This window comes from Pterocles gutturalis, unplaced genomic scaffold (assembly GCF_000699245.1).
Source record: "Pterocles gutturalis isolate BGI_N339 unplaced genomic scaffold, ASM69924v1 scaffold19947, whole genome shotgun sequence".
NCBI classification, from domain to species: domain Eukaryota; kingdom Metazoa; phylum Chordata; class Aves; order Pterocliformes; family Pteroclidae; genus Pterocles; species Pterocles gutturalis.
Window position 1 is genome coordinate 2,618 of NW_010108352.1, and position 27,004 is coordinate 29,621.

Sequence of the window (27,004 nt, forward strand, 5' to 3'; positions counted from 1 at the left end):
CGCTATGCTGTGGAGAAGAGGGATGCGGCAGTACTCCGTAACTTGCTGGAAGTCTTGCATGCATTCCTAAACTGGTCACCTACTGCTACTCTTGATGAATCTTACAAGATTATAACTGTGTCTCTCAACAAATGCCATCAAGTAATAGCAAATCCTGCAAACCTAAATGTTTGAAAATTGTCCATTATTCTATCTACTTTTATTTCAGTTTTGCCAGGCTGGACGGACACTGCACAGCTATGGAGAATGAACCAAACACAACAACATGTTCTGCATCTACAACTACTGTCACTACCACCTCCACTTCCAGGACACAGCTGCCACAGATATCTGTCTACAGCGGCTCTGATAGGCATGCTGTCCAGGTACTGGGCTATGAGATGCTCTTTCCTGTACTGTACAGTGGTCTCAAATACAGGCACTGCACAATACCTTACACAAGATTAACTTTACATTCTTAATTGTTGTCTTCTTTCTCAATATCTGAATTACTGGTTTTCAGAAGATATTTTTTTACCAAAGGGTATCAGACCACTTAGGAAGAGGGCAGGGTACAGGCCTGCCTCCCAAATAACAGAGGGGGAAATACTATGCTAGAAAGTTTGGGTTTTGTGCTGTTCCCTAAGGGTATGGATTATTAATGTAAGCCTTTATAAAATAACACAAAATAAAGCTGTTTATTTGACCAACGTTGACTACAGGGATCCAGAGGTATCTGTGTGTGTGTGTAACTGCTGCTTTGGATCCAGCCCCCTCTTGCTGTTCTTTAGGTCTCCTCAGACTCTGCACGGTCCATTCTGTTGGGTTTGATAATTGAGTCTCATGCTATCCTGATCTTTCAAAAAGTGGAACATTATGTAGGACTGATTGACAAGAATCTAAGGGGCTTGAATGTTGCGTTATGAATGATGCTGTATTGCCAGCTGATTGTCAGTCTTTCCTTGAAAATGTGACTATATTTATGTTGATTATATTCTGTGGCTTGATTGAGAACAGTGATGGAGCAATTTCAGTATTACATAACTGGTGTGAAAAGAATTTATTTGGCTTTATTTCCTCGTAAAGGTAAACTTGAGCATCATGTCAGCATGGGGTGTACTTTGTAATTGTAATTAATTACCTACTGATTCATCACAGGTTATTCAGCAGGCCTTGCATCGTCCTCCTAGCTCAGCTGCTCAGTACCTCCAGCAGATGTATGCAGCCCAACAGCAGCATCTAATGCTGCAGACTGCTGCTTTGCAGCAGCAGCACTTAAGCAGTACCCAATTTCAGAGTCTGGCAACTGTACCACAGGTGAGAGTGAAGATTGCTGAAAAAGAATGGTGTACTACTTTCTAGAGCAGGCCTACAATTCTAGAGCATTGTCAAACATAACAGCTTAAGTGCCTGAGCTTAATGCCTCATAATAATTCACTGTTATATTTTAAGGGCTTTGTTATTTTAAATTGTATCTTCCTCCAAACTATTTGGAGGATTTTGTCCAGTGCTATAGATGCTCCAGTAGGCGACCATTCCATGCTTTATTGCATACATTATAATGCATCATGTAAATCATCAAACAGTAATAAAATAAATATTAAAAATAGACTACTTCAATCCTCATCCCATAATTTTCTCAAAAAGTGGAAGGGGAAAGCAATGAATAGCAATATATCTTAGTGAAATAAAATGAAAATAGTGAATATCTGGTATCTTGATGTGTTTTGCCACACATTTGGCTGCGTTATAAGTAATGGCAAAATTCAATTTTAATTCTGAGTGGGGAAGTGTAGGAAGTAAATAACTTTTCATTTCTGAAGCACAGCTTTTAACATTAGCAAACACTGGAGGAGAGCAAACACTCAAGCAGTAGAGAGATTTCCTTTGATCACAGTTGAGTCTTGCAGAGAGAGGTGGTTGTTAATGGTTTTACACATGGAAATGCTAAAACGGAGTTAGAGACTTCAGGGATGTAGCTGCTTGTTTGTGGAACTGGGACTGATTCTTCTGTGCTGGCTTTTTCTTCTATATCTTTTTCATGAGATTATGGTAATTTGTCATTTTTTTTGTGACGAATTTGTGTGTGCGTATTTATGGAGACAGAGCAAAGAAAATCATTTGTTATGCCGTCTGTTAATACAGAAATTGAAATCGCTGTCCCTGTATTTATCTGAAGGGCTGGAATAGCATACTGTTATAGGCTCTAGATGTGCATACATAAATTATCATTCTACAGTATGAGGATGTCCTTTATGGCATTTATAAAGTTTGTTTTATTTTCAGAGGATTCTAATAATAATAAAATTATGTTAATTCTAATAATGACAGTTTTTAATGATGTCACATTTTAAGTTCTGAGCAACACAGGTAGTGAGCTGATCAGTTAGCTCCATTCTTAAGAGTTCGATAGACTTTACCTCTGATAGTTTTTGTTCAAGTCTTGATCTGCAAGAATCTGAGTGCCTGAAATTGGGTAGGAATTCAAGGCATTTAGCACCTTGCAGATGGCATTCTGTAGTGCAGAGTGTGCTTCGCTGAAAACTAATTCCACGAACTGAAGCATTTTTAATGTTAACTCAGAGAAGACGTAATGGTAGAGAGGGATGTTTCTGATGGTTTATGCAATAATATGAGCATCACAAAAACACTTCTTGATTTCAATATTTGACACATATTCTTGCTATTTAGGCAAGCCTGTCAGGTGGGAGGCAATGTACTTCCCCCACTGGGAGTGTCACTCAGCAGTCAAGCGTGTCGCAGACCTCGGTACGTAACTGAATAAAGCCCTCCATCCATTCTCAACCTGTCTTGGTTATTATATAATTACTTGGAAAAATAGAAAATATTTTAGTATTTAAATTCTATATCGTTAAAATTAGCATTACAGAAACAGTAAAAATAAGTATGATGACTCTGTAATAAGAGTTGGCTGCACTTCCAGCATGCCCCAGTCATCCTGATGCTTGCTGCTAGCCGCTATCATTGCTGGCTAGTGTTGGAGTCTTCACCTGTCCCAAGCCCACTCTTGGTGCTCTGAGGGATCACTGCTCACTCCACAAGCACTAGTAACCATTCAGACCGCTGCAGGAGGTCCTCCCTGAGCTTTCATCTCTTACAGAATTTCTTGTTGGATTTTTCACACTAGTTTCCTTACTCAGGGCACTATTAGGTAGGTTAAAATAATAACTGTGTCAGTGATTAAAGAGCACTAAATCTGAAGAATCCAAGTCAATGCTCTCATAGATATATGAAACTGATTAAATGGTTATACCATTCATTCTTTTATTGATTATCATCTTTTATCATGCATTTCTTGTCCACATTGAATTATTTTATTCATATTCTAGGTGTATGCTCAGGTTTCAGTTATTAGCAGCTCTGTGTTCAGTTCATGCTGTATTTCTTTAAGCAGCACCTTCAGATATGTAATTTGCAGTCTCTTATGTACAGTTCTACAGTTGTCTTGAGTAGGACTTTTTTTGTCCTACAGACATCCTGCTTATTAATCATGCCCTCAAGCTGTTCATGACTTCAGTGCATAGCTTCAGTGATTTAACTGTATTTTTTTTAAGCTCTCATAGCATTGCTTTGGCTTACAGTTGTTAGAAGTAAAATCATTCATTCATTAAATTTAGGAGGGAAAGTCTTTAAAGATGTCTGATGTTAAACTGACAGAATAATTGGGCTGGAATTTTTCAAGGAAATCTTTTGAGTAAGTGATAAAAAAGAGCTGGGCACTTAACTCTGTTAGACTGGTTAGGAAAAAAAAATAAACCAAAAACACAACAGCTTTTGTTTGAGAAGATGCTGAAGAGCAATTGTTGAGGAGTATTTAATATGAAATTGTAGAAAGTTGTAGTCTTCAGTCATTTTAAAATGTGCATATGTAGAATGAGGAATCAAAGTCCACGTGTGGTGGCACAAAGTATCTTGATCAGGCTGTAAAACAAAAGATATCAGTCTAGTCGGATAATGTAAACATTTAAAGATGCTTAAATATTGAGGTATTTTTCTTAAAATATTGCAAGCTTATGCTACATATTCTGTAAATATGTATTTCTATGAGGGATATTTTTCTGACTTCAAAGTATCATTGTTTATACTCATAACTGCTTATTATTTACTGCAAAGAGGTTGCTTGCAGTCTAAGAATGAAATGTACGATCTTGCCAGAATCCAGTTTGTGATGATTGGCTCAATATATTTTTGATATCTTTACAGTTCAGAGATTTCAACCGCCCCTGCCATTTTTGTCAAAGGCTTTCTGGCTTTAGACCCTAGGATAAATGAATTTCCATGACAGAAGCAATATTTTTGTTTCCTTAGATTAACCTCTCCACCTCTCCTACACCTGCACAGATAATAAGCCGTTCACAGACCTCCAACACCACGAGCAGCAGTATTACCCAACAGACTATGTTGCTGGGGAGCACCTCTCCAACCCTGAGTGCAAGCCAGGCTCAAATGTATCTACGAGCTCAAATGGTAAGTTTTGATTACAGAGCTTAAGCTTGGTTTTGGTCCGTCCATTGTCCACCCATCTTACGCTCCCTCTCCCACCCCCCCCAAAAAAATCTTAACTATTTCAATTTTTATTCTGTTTCCATAAATTATTTATAAATATTTTTATTTAGTTTCAGATAGCATTGAGAATTTAGTCACTAATTTGTGAATATGTATCTTCTGAAACAGTTTAGACATCAGAAGTAAAAGAATTGCTGTAGCTTAGTTCTCTGAAGCTTGTTCAAGTGTTTATACTACAATTAAGTTGATCAAGCATGGGAAAAATGGAGAAAGAGCACCTGTCTCTTCTGGCCATGTCGAAGGGAATACTGTAGTCTGTCTATATTAAAAGTAGATTGTTTTCCAATACACTTGCAACATTGAGTTCTGACTCTTTATTAAATTTGCCTTAGATATATTGTTTTCAGTTTCTTTGGATTCATGTGAAACTTACAAGATTTTTGCCATTTCCTGTCAATATGGCATTTCCATTTCCTAATGGGCAGCTTTGAGATTTTTTTTTTTTTTATTTAATACTTTCTCTAGTGAGTTTCATATGAATTGAACCTTACAATCTGTACGGGATTTCATAGAAATTACTGAAGTTGTACATGAATGCTCAGGTACCAGTCAGCACTTGGTAGAGGCCAAAGACAGTGTTATGGCTTGTGTGAGTTGATGACCAGAGCTTTCTAGAGTGTTCTGTTCAATTATATGGAACAGGAAGAATCACAGCTATGTTACACTGAGATTCAGAACCAAAGGTCCATGACTGCGGTGGTATATAAAATTAGATGCAGGCATGAGTTCTTGAAGGTCTTACTTAGGGGTGTCAGTTGATGAGAAGCTCAACATGATGTGGCAATGTGCGCTTGGAGCCCAGAAAGCCAACCATATGCTGGGCTGCATCAAAAGCAGTGTGACCAGCAGGTCAAGGGAGGTTATTCTGCCCCTCTGCTCTGCTTTTGTGAAACCCCACTTGCAGTACTGCCTCTAGCTCTGGGGGTCCCAACATAAGAAAGACATGGACCTGTTGGAGCGGGTCCAGAGGAGGGACATGAAGATGATCAGAGGTCTGGAGCACCTCCTGTATGAGGACAGGCTGAGAGAGTTGGGGTTGTTCAGCCTGGAGAAGAGAAGGCTCCAGGGAGACCATACAGCTGCCTTCCAGTACCTGAAGAGGGCCTACAAGAAAACTGGAGAGGGACTTCTTGCTAGGACATGTAGTGATAGGATGAGGGGTAATGGCTTTAAACTGAAAGATGGTAGTTGTAGATTAGATATTAGGAAGGAATTATTTCCTGGGAGGGTAGTGAGGCACTGGCACAGGTTGCCCAGAGAAGCTGTGGATGCCCCATCCCTGGAGGTGTTCAAGGCCAGGCTGGATGAGGCTTTGAGCAACTTGGGCTAGTGGAAGGTGTCCTTGCCCATGGTAGGGGAGTGGGAGCTACATGATCTTTAAGGTCCCTTCCAACCCAAACCATTCCATGATTCTATGAATTGCACCTATGAAGCATGTTTGGGAAAAGTCATCCTTTGTTCTTTTTCTGAGATTTTTCTTAGGCATGCCCAGCCATGCTGTGTGTTGAGGTTTTTTTGACTGTTGTTTTCTCCATGTTTATTGAAAAAGTAGTATAATTTGAAGACAAGGGTTTAAAGATCAACCACTTGTTTATCCATTTACCAGTGAAGGGATTTTTTGAGTCTATGGTTTGTAAGAAAGCTAGATGTTAAATGCACCCCTTACTAGTTAACAGAACAAGAATTATGAATTTGTTCCATGTCACTGCATTTCAATGTGCATTAAAAAGTACCTGAAGCAATATGAAGGTGACTTAGCTGGTTTTTGTAGTAGCAATCTCTATCAATGACATGGATTATTGATACAGTTTTCCTATTCATTTACACTAAAATTTAATCCAGACTCTCAATGTCAAATCCTATGCCTATTTGAATAACTGCTTTACACCCCAGTTTAAAGAGTGAACCTTACCCTGTTAGTTTCTGTTTCTGGTTAGAATGGTATTGCAAAATCCTTTTGCTAGCCTCAGTAGTTTGAACATCATACCCGTCTTTTCTTCATCACCAAGACCTTTCATTTTCTGTAAAAATATCAACTCTTATCTCTAGCTAACTTATAACAACAGCTTCATCACCAGCTCAGTTCAATTCCAGATGAAAACCTTCATGTTTTCTTCTGTAGCTGCTCCTTGCAATTGAGATATCTTTAAACATATATAAGACTAACTAATGGTCTCTCTTAAATGCCTTCCATAAAGCTTGACTTTGTTATATTGCCTATAAAGAAATTAATGATAGTTAGGTGTGCTGGTGTTCTGAAGTTAATAATTTCAGGTTGGTTGTTTCATACCTGTTCTTGCTATGAAACTTAATTAGCATAGTTAAAGTTCATCTAACAACTCTGCTTGTTAAATAACACTTTGACAGATTGGAAGATCTAAGTTCCCTTTGTTTATTATAATAGATATTTGGTTGCTCTCTTGACTACTTTTGCCTTTGTTTCACTCATTTGTAATATTAGAGGGAAAGTCCTTTAAAATGCTTGTATGAAAGATGACAGGTGTGTTTATATATATGAAAGTTTTCTCAATATGTAGCACAAATATTTTACTTTATTATATTTGTTTTACATTATTATCTTTTAATTTACTTAAACTACCATGATAAATTGTTCTTTGAGTAAGTTAATCTAAAAGTAAAAAAGTAAATCTTAGAAGCTCCACATCACTGCGCGTAAGTTAAGTATCTCTCTTTAAAATGTTGCATTTCTTTCAGATATTTTCAAAGTTTCAGTCTGTTACCAGATATTTTTTCTTATTTACCAGCTTATTTTTACTCCCGCGACCACTGTGGCTGCTGTCCAGTCTGATGTTCCTGTTGTCTCATCATCTTCCTCATCTTCCTGTCAGTCTGCAGCTACTCAGGTGAGCTTGTGTGAATTTATTAAAGGTATGTCCAGTAGAGTGGGCCAACATTGGAAAGTAAGGAAACATTGTGCTTAAGTTTACTTATGAAAACTACTATTGGGTACTGGTTATGTGTAACTTCAGCGCCTTCTATAAGGTGTGACAATGACAAATAGAGGTGATCATGTTATATGTAAAATTTGGATCCTGGATATGACATTTTAGGTCTTTGTAATTAGCTCTCATCTTTATTACCTTGAACAACTTCATGTTATCAGCTGAACTTGTATCACCTTTCACTGCTCAACATACTTGTAGATCATATGTAAAAAAAAAAAAATGACACAGCACAGATACCTACAGAACATATTAGTCACAGTCTTCAACTGTGAAAAGTGAACATTTATCTGACAAATTTATGCTCTCATGAGAGATCTTCTCTTCTGTCTTAGCAGTTTCTTTAAGAGCCTTTGATAAACAGACCTTGTTCAGAAACCTTTTAGAAATCTGAGTAAATTATACCAGTTGAATGTTCTTTGACCTTATGTTTGTTGACCCTTTCAGGAGATTCTGATAGGTTTGAACTCCTTAAAAATGTGTCAGCTGTTCTGAGATAATGGTGTATCACTGAAGGATGCCTTCCCTTTGGTTTCCAGTAGGTATGTGAGGCAGGCAGAGCTTGCTAGAATCTGACTGTGTGTTTATGCAGGATGTTGTCAAGCGAGCTCACTATGTTAGTTTTGCTGACAAGACAGACTGAATCTCACCCCAGACCACAGAGCATTATTCAGTTAGATGAGCTGCTGTGGTGACCCTGCCAAGCTCAAGCTGTTCCTCTCCCCTCTCAATGTTCAGTACTGCCCTAGCTCCAGATGTTTTTAAGCTTGGTTGTCTAGTAGTTTCTATTGCAGCAGTGACATTGTAAAGATCCAGTTTCATCTGTAGTCAGTGAGGCAATGGAAAAGCTGTAACACTGGTACACTTTCTCTTTCTTGCCTTGTGATAAGTATGTCCGTGGGGTTTCAGTCAGCTGGGTTTAGAGAAATGTTTCTGTATTGTATAAGCAAACCTGAGCAAGTAGGCAATGCCAGTCAATAAGGAAAAAAATCACATTTGGTATGTATGTAGATATGTATATTACACTGCCAAGATGTCTGTGAAGGTACAGTACAGTGATCTCACAGTATCATCTTCAATGTGGAAATATCAGAGAAACTCAGAAGTTCATCAGTGATTAGCAGTGTCTCAGTGGCACACCTGTGTTAGGTGAATTGACTCTTCTACTTAATCTTCTTCCCTTCTGCTTTCATACTTTTTTTTTCTTTTCATGTGTGGTGTGTCCCCCATGTATGCCCTGGACATCTCAGATTAGTTACCTTATCTGTTAAGGTGTGCCGGAGGTTGATTTGTACTCATAGATCTCATAGTAAATGCCTCATACGTGCCAATAAGGAAACAAATACTGTTGTCTTCAGAACAGGATTTGAATGCATTTTGTGGTAACACCCTGAACAGTGGGAAGTAGAATGTCAACTAGTTGGTCATTACACATGTTCTAACTGTTGAATGAAGACAGGATTATATAATCAAAATACTGGATGGTGATGGTAATAATTAGTCCTCTTTTTCATGTAAAGTATGATGTGAATTAGTGCTACAGGGGTAGTCTTTATCCTTGAGAATAAAACTCTAGCTCAGCATGTAGGGTGGGAAAGCTGGGATCATTATGCACAGAATCTGGCTGTGGTATAACAGACATTAGTGAGAATAATCACTGACTGATTTACATTTCAGAAGACAAACCTTTTGTTTCATGTGACATTGGAGGTGTCATGATGAAAAGGTACATTAATATTGCTGTAGAAATAAAGGGCTTAGGTTTGTTAAGACATGGATAACATACAGCAGATTCTGGTCCTATTGACTGTCCAAGGCTCTGGTTTACGTTAGCCTCTCCAAACATGCTTACAGACCACTTCTGCAGTGTCTGTATGAAAATTTAATTTGCTTAAGGTGCTTTGTGTCATTCACTCTGAAGGCACAAAAAAAGACAAAGATGCAAGTTTTAATTCCAATTAATGTAATGAACAATTTCCAGTTCTTTTAAAAGTTCAATAGGAGAAAAAAACTTTACTGTATTTTCTTTATCACTGAAGTAATTCAAGATCCATATTGTTCTCGAAATTTTGTGTCATAAAAGATACTTTGATATGCAGATTTTTAACTTCTCATATATTTTAATCAGATGGGATGAGAAGCATTACATAATAAGTTTTTTTGCTATTTTTGTGTGTATGTTTGTCATGGATGTGTTTATGGTTTAGGATTTTTCACATTTTGCTCATTTCCCAGGTTCAGAACTTGACATTGCGCAGTCAGAAGTTGGGCGTGTTGTCAAGTTCACAGAATGGCCCACCAAAGAGCAGCAGTAAAACTCAGTCCTTGTCTCTGTGCCCTAATAAAGCTGTAACCAGTTCCAAGGGCAGCCAACCAGATCCCTCAGAAAGCAATAGAAAAGGCGAGAGCCCAACTCCAGAGTGTCGGAGTACACCAGTCACACGGACATCAAGCATTCATCACTTAATAACACCAGGTAGGATGAAAATGGAGTTATAAGGAAGTTATTTTAAATAAAGTTAATTTGTATTTTCTGGTTCTGTCATAGTCCAATGGTCTCTGACCATGTTCCTTTAGATATTCCACATGAATAGAGTTGAATGTTTAATAGTAAATTTACTTATTTGTTGATAAGGGATGTTACACAGGATTTTGATTTAGCAGAGTGATACAGCAATGTTCTTAACTCACAATACAAGCACAAGACAGCAATTGCAGTACAGAGTTGACAGTACGAACATGATTCTCATTACTTGTCTCTCTGTATGCTCATTGTCAGGACATGTCATCCCCAATCTCTGGGAAGCAATACATGGGCTGAAACCACCTCAAGCCTCTTTCATCAAAATCTATTTTGTTGGTGGTTCTTATTTTTTTTTCCTGTCTTGACTGTGTCATCAGAGTGTTCTTACATCGAGTACTTTTATAAATCCATAGGTAATAGTGCCCCAGAATCTTAATATTTTGTATTGAGATAAATCAAAATAAGCATGCAGTTGGTTAGATAGGCATTTACATTGCATACAGTGTATTTGCATTTTAGCTTCCTCATTTTGAAAGAGTAAGGGTGGTCTAGACAATTGGTCTGAATTCTGTGGAATTTAGCTTGGCTTCATGGCAACTTTTAGAGGACTAAGACGTGAGGCAGACATTCGTGAGACATCATTTAGCTGTGATGTTCTTGGAGCTCTGTTCTGTATGGAAAAAATCAATCTTCATTAGCAGAATAAATTAAAAAAGACAACATAAATAAGTTGTTCCTCAAGTGGAAAAGACAAAGCAAGAAAAGGTTTGCAATTGGAAGATAATACATGTGTATGTGCTGTAAGGAGTTACTAGGGAGTCACTGGTTCGCTTAAAGGAGATGTGATATCTCTGGAAGCTGCACTGTTTTTAGATTCATGCCTTTCAGTTTGTGCATTCAAGTTCAGGCAAATACTTTGAAAGGTTTTAATTCATACAGAACTCTTGGAATTTTGTTTAGTCTCTTAAAATCGTGTTGCCTAAACTTTAACTTAGCAGTTATCAAGAAAGCCTGTTGACTGTGATGTGCTTATCTCTTCCATTCCAGCCTGTTTCAAAGCAAAGTTTAAATCCATTTAAAGTTGCATGAAATTTTTAAATAAGTGAAGGCTGGATCAGCGATAATATTAGAACTAGCACCAAAACAATAAGATTACATACTTTTATAGAGAAAGTATGTATATGTGTATATATATGTAAAAAGCATGGCTATGTTCCTTTATTCATTACTGCATTTTGCTTTGGAAATTGATATATTTCCCTAATAAATTGTTCTTGTGTACTATATCCTGTCAAAGAATATATTTCTAAACATAGATCTGAAGGTTAAAAAAGTTGTGCCGGTCTTACTTTAAAGTAGAAACTTCCTTTCTTTTAATATTTTTATAATGTTCTCTGGACTTAAAGAAATAAACACTAATTGTCACTTTTTTCTCCTCCTCACAGCTTCATATTCTCCATTGCAACCCCATTCTCTAGTAAAACATCAGCAGATCCCACTTCATTCACCACCTCCAAAGATTTCCCATCATCAGCTGATATTGCAACAGCAACAGCAAGTCCAGCCAATTGCACTTCAGGCTTCCTCGGGTCAGGAGCCCCCTCCATCACAGCACTGTCTGCCACTCCCAAGCCATGGTCTTCCTCCGGGTCCCAGCAGTGTCCAGTCTCATTGCTCACCTATTCACATCCATCATCCACCTCTAACACTATCTCCTACTCCATCCCAGTCAGCTCAGCAGTCAGTAGTGGTATCTCCTCCACCTGCTCACTCCCCTAGTCAATCACCTACAATAATTATTCACCCTCAAGCACTTATTCAGTCACAGGCAAACTCCCTCGTGCCAGCAGCTCTTCAGCCAGAGCAGACTGCTCCTCAGCAAACTAGTACCAATTCAGTTCGACCAGTTGCACAGCCACTTAATCTTCCATCGCATCTTCCGGTTCCATCTTCACCCGCTGTACATATAGGGTCAGTAGATCAGCCCAGCTTAGTTTCCCCAAGCCAACAGATCGTGTCCTCGACACCACACCAGCAATATTCAGCCCTGCAGTCCACACCTATCCCTCTTGCAGCTCCTCCTCAGCTGTCAACATCTTCAACCCAGATTCAACCACTGCCGTTGCAGTCTGTGCAGTCTTTACAAGTGCAGCCTGAAATTCTGTCCCAGGGCCAGGTTTTGGTTCAAAACACTTTGGTTTCTGAGGAGGAACTTCCTGCTGCAGAAGCTTTGGTCCAGCTGCCATTTCAAACTCTTCCACCACCACAGACTGTTGCAGTAAATCTCCAGGTGCAGCCATCAGTACCAATCGAAACTCCAGTGGTAAGTGGTAATATTGCAGTCGTTTATTTTTTATCATTGGCTTCTCTAAAGAGCTGTAAATACAGCCCATTGACTTCAGAGGGAACTAAGCCAGGTGCTAGACAGAGGACCAGAAGAAACCTATTGATTACAGAAATTAGTTTTAAGAAAATAGACATTTTCCTCTGAGGTTTTTTTTTGGCTTTCTGTAATGGATCATCAGTCAAGAATACCAACTGAGAATCATGAAAGTGCAACTTTTTGACTGAAAATCTTATATCTTGATGAAATTGCAGTGTATCTGAAGTTTAAAAAGCAAGTAAATGTGTCCATGTTTACATGAAAATGAATTTCGATAAATATATCATATGGACTGTAAGCTTTTACCTCTTTATGTTAATACAAACGTAATACAGGCAATTGAAATTTTGAGTAGGAGAATCATCTCTCTACTAGGTGCAAAAGTGTATAGCAGATTATTAAGATAATAAAGTTCTGGTTAATTATACTAACATTGAAAAGATCTTAATAAGAGAATGGGGGAATTTTCAATGCTGTCTTGGTGTTCCTTGTCACTGCCATTTAATTTAGATCAATGTTAATCTCAGATGTCTGCAGTTTGTAACTAAAGGTTTCAGCTTCACTCACTGAACTAAAATAATGCACAATGAAGTATCAGTGAAATAAAATGATATGCAAATAATGCTGATGTTTAAGATGGCATTGCTAGGCTTTAGTGGTAACTTGCTAATGAGATTAATGAGAGCAAACGAATCAACAGCTCTTGCAGGCTTTTTTCAGGCTACAAACTGGTTAAGAAAGAAGGTGTGCCATTTAATTTATATTGAGAGGGTAGTGATAATCTCCACTCTGATATTTCATGTAGAAATTGGGTAAAAGAGTAGAAGCTAAGTTTGCTTTTGACATGGTTGGGTTTTAAATCCTAATCTGCTGAACTGGCTGACAGTAATTAATGTAAGTTTAATAGTTTTGAGGAAAATACTTTAGAATCTCTTCTAACCACTAATGCTTGATAGTCTTGGTGTACTCTTCTGAAATACTCACTTTAATTACCTTGCTGTATAAGATAAAGAACAATTTGCACACTTGTCATGATAAAGCTTCCATATTGCAGAAGTGTTTATATAGCTACAAATGTGTGTGTAAATTAAAATATGGTAAATATAAAGATAAGACACTGAAAAAGTCAAGTCCACTGGTCTGTTTGATAGGAGAACTGTGCCTCTTTATATTGCTGTTTGTAACAAAATACTTTAATTTTGCTCTCATAGACTTTGAGATGTCCCCAGAGTTCATTGTTTCTTATGCAGTTTAGAAACTAGTAGTTTATCAGGAGATTAGCATATTTTGACACTTTAACTGATCATTTATTTTAAAAATTGTATTTATGCAACTCTTTTAAGGTATTAAGATAGAATGGAAATCTCTCTAAAGCAATAGTTTGTTGGATGCAGATTTACCAAGTGGAGAATGTGTGTGAAGAAGAGATGCCCGAGGAATCAGATGGTGTCCACATGGCTAGAACACCTACGCCACCCACTTTGTCTCCACCAGCCATAACCTTGGGGAATGGAGAGACACTTAATTCAGAAGATCCTTTGTCAGGTGAGAACAAGTGTCAAACTAAGGTAGCTGTTCTGCTTGGAAACTTCTTCTAGTTAACTGATGTTTTAAAATAAAAATATATGATTATAATTTTTTTTATAATTTAGTGATACCATTTTTTGAGTAAAAGAAACTATATGAATCTAGAATTCTGAGACAATGGTTGGACATAACAAAGTATGTTATGTTTTTTTATCACTTTTTCAGAACATGGGGGACTACCTTCAGTGACATCATCAGTCAGTGCCTCAGTAATTAAATCGCCATCTGATCCTGCACATGCCTCTATTCCACCACCACCTCTCTTGCTTCCAGCAGCAACAACAAGGAGCAACAGCACATCAATGCCCAATAGCATTCCTAGCCTAGAAAATAAACCTCCACAGGCTATCGTTAAACCACAGATCCTGACCCATGTTATTGAAGGCTTTGTGATTCAGGAGGGGTTAGAGCCGTTCCCTGTAAGTGTAAAAGTTGCTCTGCATTTTTTACTACTAATTTTTGAAACAGCCTGTTTTTAAGGATGATTTTTTTAGTGGCTAGTAGTTATTTAGATCTTGAATAATTTTTCAAATGTTGGTTTTGACCTTTTTTTCCCCTGATTGGTAACCTGTTTCTTACAGCACTTCAGTATACTTGTATGCTGTTTGTATTGTCTTGTGTATATAATCAGAATTTGTGCTACTGCGTGGCTTGCCAGTGTCCCTGGGTGACAAGGTACTAAATGAAAACAGACACAGTTGAGTAGATGAGCTATGTCTAGAGATAACTACAGAGAGTGATTTTAGGCTGCCATTTGCAATAACTTTGTTTTATATTTGTCTGTCTCCTAGGTACCTCAAATCTCTGAGATTAGTCTGTGTTAAAATTTTAAAATGTTAACATTTGGTTGTTTAAAGCACTCGCAAGCCCCTTAGTGAGGCTGGTATCATTAGTACTGTGTCTGATAAGAATTACTGTTGAAAATCTTAAATCCACAAATGGGTGGTTTAAAACCTATGAACCTGCCTTGTTAACAAATTTAATGTGCCTCTCATTTTCCCATTCCTTCATTTCTCCAGATGTAGTGTGTTTCTTCCTTTGTTAAATGTAATTGCAAACTGCAGAGCAGGAGTATCTTTGTATTTGTGTGAGAAATGGTATTTAGAGCTTTGACACTATATAATAATGATTCACTGGTACAGAATAGACACTGTGATTCTAGTCTCGGTTACAACTGCTAAGTTGCAAATACTGTTTTCAAATATTAATTGTTCGGTTAATCACTGTTGCTTTGCTTTTATTGCAATAGGTAAGTCGTTCGTCTTTGCTGGTAGAACAGCCTGCAGAAAAAAGATTGCTAGTGGAGGGTCAAATCATGAGTGTTGTGTGTGTTGAATCAGACTTGCAGAATACAAAACACGCAGACAACTCATCGGACACAGAGATAGAGGATATGATTGCAGAAGGTTTGTAGTTTTTGTTTAAATTTCCGTTTTTTTTCACCTTCAGTTCTGTATGTAGTACAGAATCCCATCCCATCTGTACTTCTGGAGTCTTTCTCCAGTCTTTACACTATTAGAAATAGAAACTGTTTTCAGATGTTTTTTATAGCTACACATCATAACAGCAATTGCAGTAGATGCATGCAAAAGTCAAGAAACTATGCAGTTGTCCTGTTTACATATCGTACAGTCGGCTCCAGCACACATCATGAGCTAAATTGAGTTTCCCATGCAGTGTCTGAAATAATCATCGTGGATTTTTTAGAACTCAGCAAGCTGCTATTTTGGATGTGTTACACCACTATTACTGTTCGAGCCTCATGAGTGTTATGAAATGGAAATCAAACCATGGCCTGGCCCAGAAAAGCCAAGTTATTCTTTAACTCACATTTTTGTATAAATTAATTGAAGATTTGAAAGTCCAGAATTTTTCAGCTGCCTCTGGATATTTTTTTTTTTCCACAGCTTGAGCAATTGCACTGGACTTGTTTTTGGTGATCTGTTTAAATTTGTCTCAGTGCAACTTTCAGTTTCATTCTCTTAAAATAGTTCTTTTCCCTCTTTCATATCAAAACTGTAGTGAGCAGGGTAAGAGGGGACAAATACAGTGCCTGCTACGGCCACAGGTCTGCATCATGGAAGCAGCTGGAAAAAGTCAGGACAGAGTGTCCTGAGCAGTAGCAAGTGTCACTATAGCTGTGCTTCAACTGTTCCACACTCCAGACATTGTATATTATCACTCAATTAAAACAGCCCATCCCCCTGATCTTTCTTACAGGAACTTCGGAGATAGCAACACCAATGGCAGTTGGTTAGTTGCTGTGGTTTCTGCCTTGGCAAATGGTACTGAAGTGCAGTAGGGAAGTTGGCTGCATCCGTTGTGTATCTCAGCAAACAAATTAGATCAAAATTCAGTCCTTTAGATTATTAGATTCTGATCCATTATCTTTTACCACAGTGATTTAGAGCTGTTACTGCTTATAAGTGTATTGGGTCAGACCCAAGTCAAGGATTACAGACAAGGTAAACCTGACCTTGCTTTAGAAAGCATTCTGAATTCAAGAAGAGTATTTGTTGGTAGTGAAATCAAGTAAACATTGTTGAAATTTTTGCTTAAGGCTGATTTACTTTATCGCTCAGGCAATGTGTATCTCTCTGCTTAAAATTAAGAGTGGATTTTTACTTTTAGCACTGATTTTTAGTAGGAGCTGATTTAGCTTGGAAGACATCACTGAAAGGAAATAATGATGGGTTGCGGTATTCCTACATGTGCAAAGAAGTCAGACTGTGGAAACAATGCCTGAAAATAAAACATAAAACAGGATTTCCTAAATTATGGCTGATTATATGATTGCATTTACTAGTGTATCTCAGCATAGCCCAGAGCCCTTCTGCATTTTGCAGCAACAGCATAGTTTAGGCAGTGGCAGATACTTCAAGTGCTCTGCTTTGCTTTTAGCTGTAACTTTCTTTTGATTGTGTTGTAATTAAGTTGTCAACAGAGAAAAATGAAGAAGCAATTTTTAGAGTCCATTTTAAAAAATACATTAGACAGTATTCTACTGTGAAGTAATTGGAGGCCCATACTTTACTTTTCACAAACCTTTGCATAGGCGTGGCACACTAAATCTTAGAAGGCAGGCAGCTGGCATATTAATAGTGGAGAGTTGCAGTGTACTTGGATGTTTTCTAAACCTTTGTTTCATTTAATTTAAAATTGCTATTACTTTTTTGGTATTGTCTCCCAGTGAGGGCTTGCATTTAACCAGTCCTTGGAGAGGGAAGTCCAGTGACATGAAAGCATCAAGCACAGGCAGCTTTAGGAAAAAAAAGTCATCTGGTAAATGGTGTGATTAGTGACATTTTTTGGTTATTTTACAGCTCAGTGGAGTTGTACTACTTTTCTACACACAAAATGAGACTTGTAAATCTCATAGCTCATGACGGCCGTGAATTGGTATTAAACTTGTTTTCTTGATCAAGAGTATAGCTTTTTTTTAATACCTTGTTTTGCCCAATGTATTTGAAACTAAATAAACTTTTTGCCATCTGGTGTATCTATAATATTTGCAGCTCTGTTTGCAATAGTTATTTTGCCTTTAATTTATTACAGTACATCTTAATTCAGTTTTCTTTTCAATAGCATTCCTTAAGAACTTTTCATTATTAACACTGTTGTTCCTCAGATTTCAAACAGCATGTCTGTTGTTTTATGGAATTATCCAAAAGTTCATGTTTCTGTTTTTAGTTGTCATTCCTGACTGGTGTTAGGTTTATGTACACAATGTGCAACTACTCCTTGGATGAGCTAGGAAACATGCAGCATTGAGACACATCCACATATGCAGTTGAGCAAAGGAGATTTTTCTGATCCTAAAGCAGGGTGTGATTGCATGTATGGTAGAAACACCTGATAGGTGAAAGAAAAGGCTCTTGGCACCAATTTTCACTTCACTCTGCTGTCACATTTTACCACATAGCATGACCTGGTTTGGGAGTGAGGGTTTTTTTTGTAGAGAATGTGATTATTTGAAGGATGCATCTCTGGTATTTATTTAGCTTTGGTTGCAAGGTTGGTCAGGTTTGGTATGTTTTCAATTTCTAGTTTTTAATTCCTGTGTGATACCAGCTTATTGAGTTAGAGACTTGCAACATGGTAATTTTCAGTCTGGCACTGCCAGAGGATTTGTTGACTTCAGTTATGTCTTTGAATCCTGATAGGTCAGATATGTTATTCAAATAACCTTTTCGGTATTTTCAGGTCTTTGCTGCACTACTGCTTTTTAATTTGTTACTTTGTAAGTACAATAGTTAGTGTTAGCAGGTAGTTTAGTGAGTTAACATCACTATAACAGCTTTTTAGAAATTCATAGTTAAAATCTGTCAATTGAACTTTGATACTTGTATTAGCTGGCATTAGAGCTTAACAAAGGGACCAAAAAGCTTGTTTGCAATTTCTGCAACTAATTATGAAAAATTATAAGTATGAATGTGGAAGATGAATAGCAAGAGGCAAGTATATGAGACAGTGATGCAGGTAAATTAGAAATGTGGGAGAAACATATGTTTGTTTAGTCTTCAGAATTTTTGAACAATGTATTTTGTCCATGATTGTAGCCATGTGTAATGCAGTTCTTTCACTTAACCTGAATGAACACAGTATGTTACATTTCAGTTTGTGCCAGTGTCACTCCTTCCCTCCTTATGATGGATTTCACAGATGGTACATGGGGATAAGGGTGGTTTTTTCTATGCCAGAAGTCATTTTGCAGATAAGGTGGTGTTATTCTGAACTATGTACGAACCATATGCTGCACGTGAAATACGCTTCTAGTGGAAGAGAGCATACACATTCAGCATGTCACGTGTATGCTGCCTTGTTGCCTTGTACTACTTTCTTTTGGGCTTTTCTACTTCTTATTTCACTGATGCTTCTCTCAGCTGCTGTTTGAGTTCTTCACAAGGAGCAGGAAAAGTGCCTCCTCTTCTCGCCAATAAGAAAAAAAATATTCTGTAATAGTAGACTGTAAATCAGCAGATGCTATAATCCTTTTCTTATATGTAGCTTACCTTTTCCATTGATAAGGTTCAATGTTTTACTTGCTTTCACAAGTCCCTTTGGGTGTAGCAGTTACTTATTCAAATAAAGTATTTTAAAAGGTTAATGCATTATGTCATCGCAGGAGAGCTTGAATTTAGACCATGGAATGCCCAGTTCTCTTAATGAACTCTTTATAAGCAATTCATGAGGACTGTAACGCTTCTTTTTAATTGTTTGCTATGTTTGAGGGCATACTTGCTAATAGGTGGCTTGAAATATAACAAGCTGATTAAGTTCATTGAATAATTTCATTGAAGGTTCAGAAAGGTTCGGTTTGCTCAAGATCTTTTCCATGGAGAGTGAAATCTATGACTTGCTCAGTTTTGTGTAATTTGCTGTTAATCAGAGTACTTTGTGAAATGTGTTAGATGTTTGAAAATCTTCTACCTGCCTGCTTGACGTGAGAAATTTCAATGTAAGTTTGTGTCATTGAAACTCACTCAGTTATGCCTCTCTCCTTTCTTTAGAGGGACTGGATGAAATTGAAAATGATCTTCTGAAGTGTGAATTTTGTGGAAAAATGGGATATCCTAATAAGTTTCTACGATCAAAAAGATTCTGCTCCACATCCTGTGCCAAAAGGTACTCTAGTTATTGCTTATTGTTATCTGGTTAATGGAATAGCATGCAAATAGTGTCTGATGTTGAAAAACAAAGGAACAGTAAAACATGACTGCCTTCTACCCAAATTTGCAGAGTATATGGGTACAAAGAACTATGATAGATTATATTTGTAGAAGATGTACAAAGGGAACTACAGTAAAATTGTGGACCTCTTTCCAGAGGGTGCCATGAATGCTGTTGGGCTTATGGGAAGGCAACAGGTATCATGGAAAATAAATCTATGAAAGGTTACTAAGTGTTTGGAAATTGGTGCAGAGATTCATGGGCCACAAATCATATATTTCTCATATTCATATTGTCTTCCACTTGATGTTAAGCAATGTCAGAGAAAGAATGCTGGACTAGGTGGGCTTTCTTACAGGTTTGTGTGATGGTAGGGAGAAAAACCCACTGAATTCATCTTGGCATAAGTGAAATGCTGTATGCACAAAAAAAATTAAGTGTTTTTAGTAACAGTGTAAAAATTCGTTATTTCCATAGGGTAAAACAAATATTGGTAAACATAAATAGTGTTTTCTAAAGCATCTCTTTTCTTGAAAATAATCAGTTGTGCCATTTGCTTGTACTTGGTTGGCAGTGGAAAATGGCTGGTTTCTGTTTCTCTTTGGACTTATTTTGTTTTGGTTAAGAGAGGAAGAATTAATAGTCATTATCTGAATGTAAAATTGTCCATCATTACAGCTGGAAAATTGGTATTTAATCCCAGATGTTTTATAAATGGGGAATAAATTCCCATTTCTAATCCCCTCTTTGTTCTTTTTCCATTAGTGTGCCTTGAGACCACCTTTCTCTCATGTCTGCTGCTTTTTTTTAAATGCCAGTGTGAAACACACATTTTAAGTAGCGGGAGTGTATATGTTTGATTTTGTGCTTGTTGGGACACTACTAATGAAATAATGTTAAGAAGGGATTTAGCCCTTTTGCCTCCATCCTCCTTTGACTGGGTGTCAGCTAGGCAGAGCAAATGGAATCAAAAGATAGAGAAGCAGGACTGGACTGTGATAAAATGCAAAGGTATTTCTATCATGGAAAGTTTTTAAGAATGGGAAAGACGGATATATTCCAGGAACGATCTAGAAGTACTTGATCTCACATCAAGACAAGGGGTTTGAGAAATGGCCTTTGAGATACCTTTCTGTTATATTTTTGTGACACCAGTTGTCTTTGATTAGGCAGTGTTTGTGTAGACAACAAGGTAATTTTACTGTTACTTGATTGAACGCAGTCCAAAAAACTATTAGTGCATTATTGAATATATCTTACCTCTTTTAGGCACAGCCTTAGTTGCTCTAAGAAATTTGGGCTGTATACATCTGACAAGAGCAGTCGGTGGAATCGGAAATCAGATAGCCAAAGTCTTGGGCGACGCGGGCGTCGACCGAGTGACCCTGATGGGGCATCACGAGATCATTTTCTTAGACAGGTCTGTGGAATATTTGCTTAAACTATGGCATTGTTTTGGGAATTACAAATAAAATATAATACTGTAGTGTATTTGTACTGCATTTCCAGCTTCCAATTACTTATCCATCTGCAGAAGAAGATACGGCTTCTCATGAAGATGCTGTTCCAACTGCCATGACCACCCGTCTGCGAAGACAGAGTGAAAGAGAGAGAGAACGTGAACTTAGGGAACTAAGAATTAGGAAGATGCCAGAGAGCATTGACTTGTTACCAGCAGTGCAAGCTGACCCATCAGTATGGACTGTTGATGAAGTTTGGGCCTTCATACATTCTTTGCCTGGTATGTAATGTGCAATAACTTGTTCATTTTTTTTAACAGTAAAGCTCCTTGCTTTTTAGCATCAGTGTGATGAGGAGGTGGTGTGGTAACAGCACTAGTGCACTCATTAGTTGCTGATAGAAACTGGAATGTGATTTGTTTCCTCTTGCTTGTTCCTTCAGCACAAATCCCATGTTGATGGAACTAGTCCCACTTCTGCTGTTGCATCCCAGCTGATGGAGATAAGAGCTGTTCCTTCCTTCAGTCTGACTTCTCTCGAGAGGTCAGTAGAGAGATCAGACACGTTCCTCCCTTTTTATATTTTTCTTCTCTTCCCTCCTTACTTGCTGCTTGTTCAAGAAGCAAGAAGGGAGTTATTTCCCTTTATACAACTGAAAAATTTGAAAGACCTGTCATGATACGTCATTGAATAAGCAAGTTTCTTCTATAAAGCTAAATTTTGTTTTGCATAGCTTTGCTCAGTAACTGAAATGCAGAGAACTTCTGCATATAGACTCTGCATATTCTTATGTTAGACACAGGAACTTCTAGGATCTTAGTCTGTTCTTGGGGAAAAAAATTCTTATTTCTCTTTATTTACAAAGCTTTTCTTTAGCTCAATGTTCACAGTTACCTTTGTATCATCTTCTGGTTATTTGACATTTATTTATCATTTTCTAACTATCATAAGCTTTGAAGTTCCACTCCCTTCCCTTCCCACGGATGCTATTCTACCTGTTCAGGTATTGTAATCATTCCAGGTAAGAAGGGCAGGTTTCCATAATAGCAGTCATACAAGAATTTTTGTTGCTTACCCATGTTTCTCACATGTCACAACATTGAAACCCAGGTTAAGTTTGTTCCTAATGTTCTACATTCTACTGGAATGTTAAACCATTTTTCTGTGTATCTCAGGCTAGTAGCCTGTAAGGAATGTATCTTCATTGCTAAGTCATACACATGGGTTTTGTCAGTTAATCTTCTCTAAAGTAGGTCAGGCAAAGAGTTGCATTAAGGATGTTTTAAATCAAAAAAAGTCATCCTTGTACTTTCCTTCTGATGGTTTATAAATTGCAATTAAGATACATTATCTACTTCTGGGAGCCTTCAGTGATGTCAGTAAAGACAAACAAAGCTCCGTAGGTTTAAGACATGGTCATTCATGTTTCTGTACTTTAGCAGTGTTACTGGAATATAATTATATTGCTGCTGTTTTGAGTTACTATTTTGATAGACTTGAGGCTCTAGTTAATTCAGTAACTTCCTCCTGATCGTAGGTTCTGTAAAAGAAGACAAGATAATTCCTGTACTAGAGAACTTGAATTGCCACATAAACGTGATTCACTTGCAAGCATGAAAACAAAAATATTCTTAGAATGTGCTTTTGATTTTGAAACCATTATGTGTAGAATATTTCACTAGCTGCTGGATCTGGAGGTTTTTTTTATTCTGTAAATAAGTTAATCTTTGATTTTTAAATAGATTTTTTTTTCTGTATTTAATGAAAATTTATTGTAGTTACTCATTCCCATCCACGTTAAGGCCTTGTTTCTCAATTTCTTTTTAAAGTTCAATAGGTATTTAAAATTATATTCACAACCTGACACAATTTTAATTGTTACATAGCTGTATTTATTTTTTGGCAATTTTGGGGTTTATTCTGTTGAACATATTCTCAAGCCACTAATGAAAAAAATATTTTTTTCATATGCTGTCAGAGTTGGATAATACAAGAAGTAATATAATTGACTTTCATTATGCTATTTTGCAATATATTCTTGGTGCAGTCCATGCAGACCATCTGCTGTGTTGTAGGAGATGGTGATTTGTCAGCTTTTCATAAACATTAGGGACATCTGTTTTGATTTACAGCTTTCTCCATAGAGTCTGTAGCTGATACATAACTGTGGAGTCAAGTGTCCTTGACAGGCTCTTCCTGAATTCCCCTGGAGCCTTTTGGAGAAACTAAGATTGCAGGACACTTCTACTGTTACTTACTTCTTCTGAGGGGAGGAGACAGCAACAGTTTAAGCCCCAGTTGAGTTTTTCCTCCTTTCTTTCTTCAGTTGCATGATCATTGGTCTTTCACCCACTTCCTATCCTTCTTCTAGTGAAGTTCTTGCACAACAACCTGTTGCGAAAGTACTTAAGATACCCAAATGTGCTTGGATAAGGGAACTGAAATACATTCAACTTTCATAATTTGCTTGTCTAAAATGACTTTGAGAAAAGGAAAAGTTACATGGAAATGCTTCCTATCCTCCTTAAAGAGAAAAGCCTGCAAGAACAAGTGATTATCTGAAACTTCTCTTGATCTCTCAGAGTCTTTGTAAATGCTGGGGTCTGACAATCACACGTTCAGGTCTCAAGTCAGACATGCAGTGATACCTTTTGCAGAAATACTTAGTACTTAAGACCATTTTGTCAACACATAAGTAAGAGCCTTTATGATGATGATAGAGCTGTTAAATCCTCCTGAGAATGGTCAGTTGTCTTAAGACTTTTTTCTTCATGTTGCTGGCAGCATTATCTTTACTTTGTAGCTGGAACTGGCAGCGCCATCCAAGGAGCTCTGACAACTCTGGGCTCCTGAAGAGTGTTCTCTTATTGATTGTGGTACAGTTCGTAGCTGGGCTGCACTAGTGGATTGCTGTCCCAGAAATGTTAAAAGTAAATATTATGGCATACATGCAAGTATTAAAATATTTTAATGGCTTTAGTGGCTATATAAAAACTCAGATTTAACTCATTTGGTTTTTTCTCCAAAAGATACCACTCTTGATTTCTTGTCACAATAAATAATGCCCAAGAACTGGGGGTTTATCATGTATTGTAGCTGCATTGTTTTAAATGCTATGCAAAATATTCCTTAGGCTTGATTAAAAGTTAGCCAGCTGCTACAGAGTAACTGTTCTGCTTTGGGGATTGTAGTTTATGGAGTTGTCATCTAAACTACAGAGGTTTAGCTTGAAACCAGAGGCTACAATAAAATTCTGTAAGAAGACCTTTCTCTTTTCAAATAATCTTTCAACCTTTTCCTTTCCTTAATAAAGCAGCAGCTAATTGTTACATGAGGCCTGTTTAACAAATCATTAAGAAAAAAAATTGGGCTTTATTCTTTGTGAAAAGCTAACATCTTCCAGCCTTGAATGTTATGACTGCTACACAGTAATAATCCAAATGAAGTAAGGTTTGGATGTCAATATGTCCTTCCACGTTTCCTTTCCATTTGTCTCTTACACATTTGTAAAACCATCAAAAAATTAGGCTGACTACTCTTTATAGAATTTGAATCTGAACACATGAGAGGACATGAAATTAGGCAATTGTTCTCCTCTGGGGAGGAACAGGAGTTCTTCACAATATTTTCATATCTCTAACAGTATACCTTTAGAAAAGGGGAAAATATAAAAATGCCAAAAAAATAGGCTTAACCAAGGAATAACTAAAAGCGGGAATGGAAGCTGGAGAACAAATTAAAATGTCTGAAAGGCTCTGAGACAGAAGGAGAGACCACTGGATTGAGAACATAAATAGATAAAAACCATGGCTATGGGGAAAGAAGCTTCAAATAAACAACTGACAATGAATGCTGTCATTCACTTTGTTAGAAGACATTTGTCCATTTAAGAGAGCTGCCCTACAGCCAGGCATAACTGTCTGTTTCTGCTTAACAGATGTCCAGAAGATCTTTTGAGGAATCTTTTGTTTCCACAGTGTTCTTCAGTGGGAAGGAGCCCTCAGTTATTTGGGACAGTCCAGCCCATGAAGAGTCCCCTTCCTTAGGTTGTAGGCCTCAGTAACCTGAGACCATGTTATTTCATGTTCAGAAAAAGAGTTTATAATTTAAAAAAAAAAATCCAACTAGTTTAAAGTTGCATTTGTGAAGTGAGTTACTGCTGTGTATAGAATATACACTCAGGTAACTGATGATAAATGTCTTTGAGACAGTTATGCTGAAGCCCATAAATCAAAATCCTGTTTAGTTAAGCCAGTGGTGGTAACATACAGATGGAATTAACTCCTTTTGGAAACTGTAGCTATGTGAATTTTCTCACTGAGTTGTACATAGCAGAAGAACATGGATGTATTTTATTGCTGGAAAGAAGCTACTTGAATTATGCTCTTACTTGATTGCTATTTTGGTGGTATTTTGCCAGTCTCTTCCAATTGTGAGATCATGGCAATTGTTCCTCTTAATAACAGGAGAAAGCTGTCTTTGCTAGGACTTGAAATTTCCAATGAATAATTTTCCAATAGTTACAGTGTAATTAGAGGCTGTACTAAAAATTACTTTCCCAGTATCTTGGAAGTTCCCACCGTAATATTGAACACTTGCATATGCCTTGAGTTCCACAAGCTAAAGGGATGAGCATCGGAAATGGTGTAGCTAAAAAGCTTTAGCATGGACAGAATCACTGCATCTAAGAATGTACATTTCTAACCCAGTAATTCTTTTTTCTGTTCCCTTGTAGGTTGTCAAGATATTGCAGATGAATTCAGAGCACAAGAAATTGATGGACAAGCTCTTCTCTTGTTGAAGGAGGATCACCTTATGAGTGCAATGAATATTAAGCTTGGACCTGCACTGAAAATCTGTGCACGTATCAATTCATTGAAAGAATCCTAGGGGGTGAACGTGAAGGTTTAAACAACAGTTTCTCAGTGACTGAACTGACAGTAATACGGCAACATTTTCCTTGTGGCATGAGTATTACTGCGATGTTTTGTTAAATATATGGGGTTTTCCCCACATAAAGACTTTAAAATGTTCCTTTGATTATACCAGGTAGTCCTCTGTAGTTTCCAACAATTAATAGGTTCATGGTAAAGCCTGAGTAATACTTTGAGTTGAAGTGGGAGTTCATGGGAAAATATGAAGTGAAATAATGCTGTGATAGGTTAAATATTCTCAGACGTGTGCTTTATCTTATAAGTTTTAACACCCCAGTACACCTAAGTCCTAAATACCATTTAAATTGTGTTGCTGTATTCTGAAAGATTTTTTCCACATACAGCAGTTTTTGGACTGAAGTAACAGAAGTGACCACAGACCCTGTGGAAGAACTAATAACAGTCAAATGCTATGCATTTAGTTGTGCTCTCTGAATTTCTTCTAGTCTTGAGCAAATTGTAAGGGGTAGGTTGGCAGCCTGTTTTCTTTGTGTAGGCTTACCCTCCTCTCTGCCACTGTAGTATTTTCTTGAAGTCTGGAAATACTATAAACCATTTAAATGTCTCCTCAAAATCCTCATCGTCAGGCTACTGAAATGCCATGGCATGACACTCTGGCCAGAGGTGACTGAAGCACATGTTACTTTACTCTTTGTATGCTGCTATGCACCAAGAGGGCATTATGTTGTTAGGTTTGTAGTTCTGCATGCTGCTAGTTAAACTAGACCAGCAGTTCTCAAATGGAGGTTCAGAGTGGATCCTGAGAAGGTGTGAGAACACTCAGGGTTCAGGTTCCTAAATGCCTAGGCACGAGGGGCTGAAAACTGTAGCCACAGCTAGCTCATGTTGAGAGAAGTGTACTAAAGACTGGAGGTAGAGAACGGATAGCATAGCTCAGATGCTCTTTTTCTTGATAC

The 27,004-nt window shown here is 37.5% G+C and overlaps 1 protein-coding gene across 1 annotated transcript; it reads left to right on the top strand.

The window, feature by feature from the left end:
* Positions 1-239: 239 nt before the first annotated feature.
* Positions 240-26,043, top strand: PHC3 (polyhomeotic homolog 3 (Drosophila)). The gene is made up of 14 exons (XM_010072612.1): positions 240-365; positions 1,138-1,296; positions 2,671-2,748; positions 4,309-4,467; positions 7,332-7,430; positions 9,765-10,005; positions 11,499-12,376; positions 13,831-13,981; positions 14,189-14,442; positions 15,273-15,429; positions 19,534-19,648; positions 20,963-21,113; positions 21,203-21,434; positions 25,889-26,043. The coding sequence occupies exons 1-14, from the start codon at positions 240-242 to the stop codon at positions 26,041-26,043; spliced, it is 2,955 nt and encodes a 984-aa protein (XP_010070914.1).
* The last annotated feature ends 961 nt before the right edge of the window (positions 26,044-27,004 follow it).

Coding starts and splice junctions, on each gene's coding strand:
- PHC3 (XM_010072612.1), top strand. CDS start 240: ATGGAGAATGAACCAAACACAACAACATGTTCTGCATCTACAACTACT. Junction 1,297..2,670: donor GTCTGGCAACTGTACCACAG/GTGAGAGTGAAG, acceptor CTTGCTATTTAG/GCAAGCCTGTCAGGTGGGAG. Junction 12,377..13,830: donor TACCAATCGAAACTCCAGTG/GTAAGTGGTAAT, acceptor TGTTGGATGCAG/ATTTACCAAGTGGAGAATGT.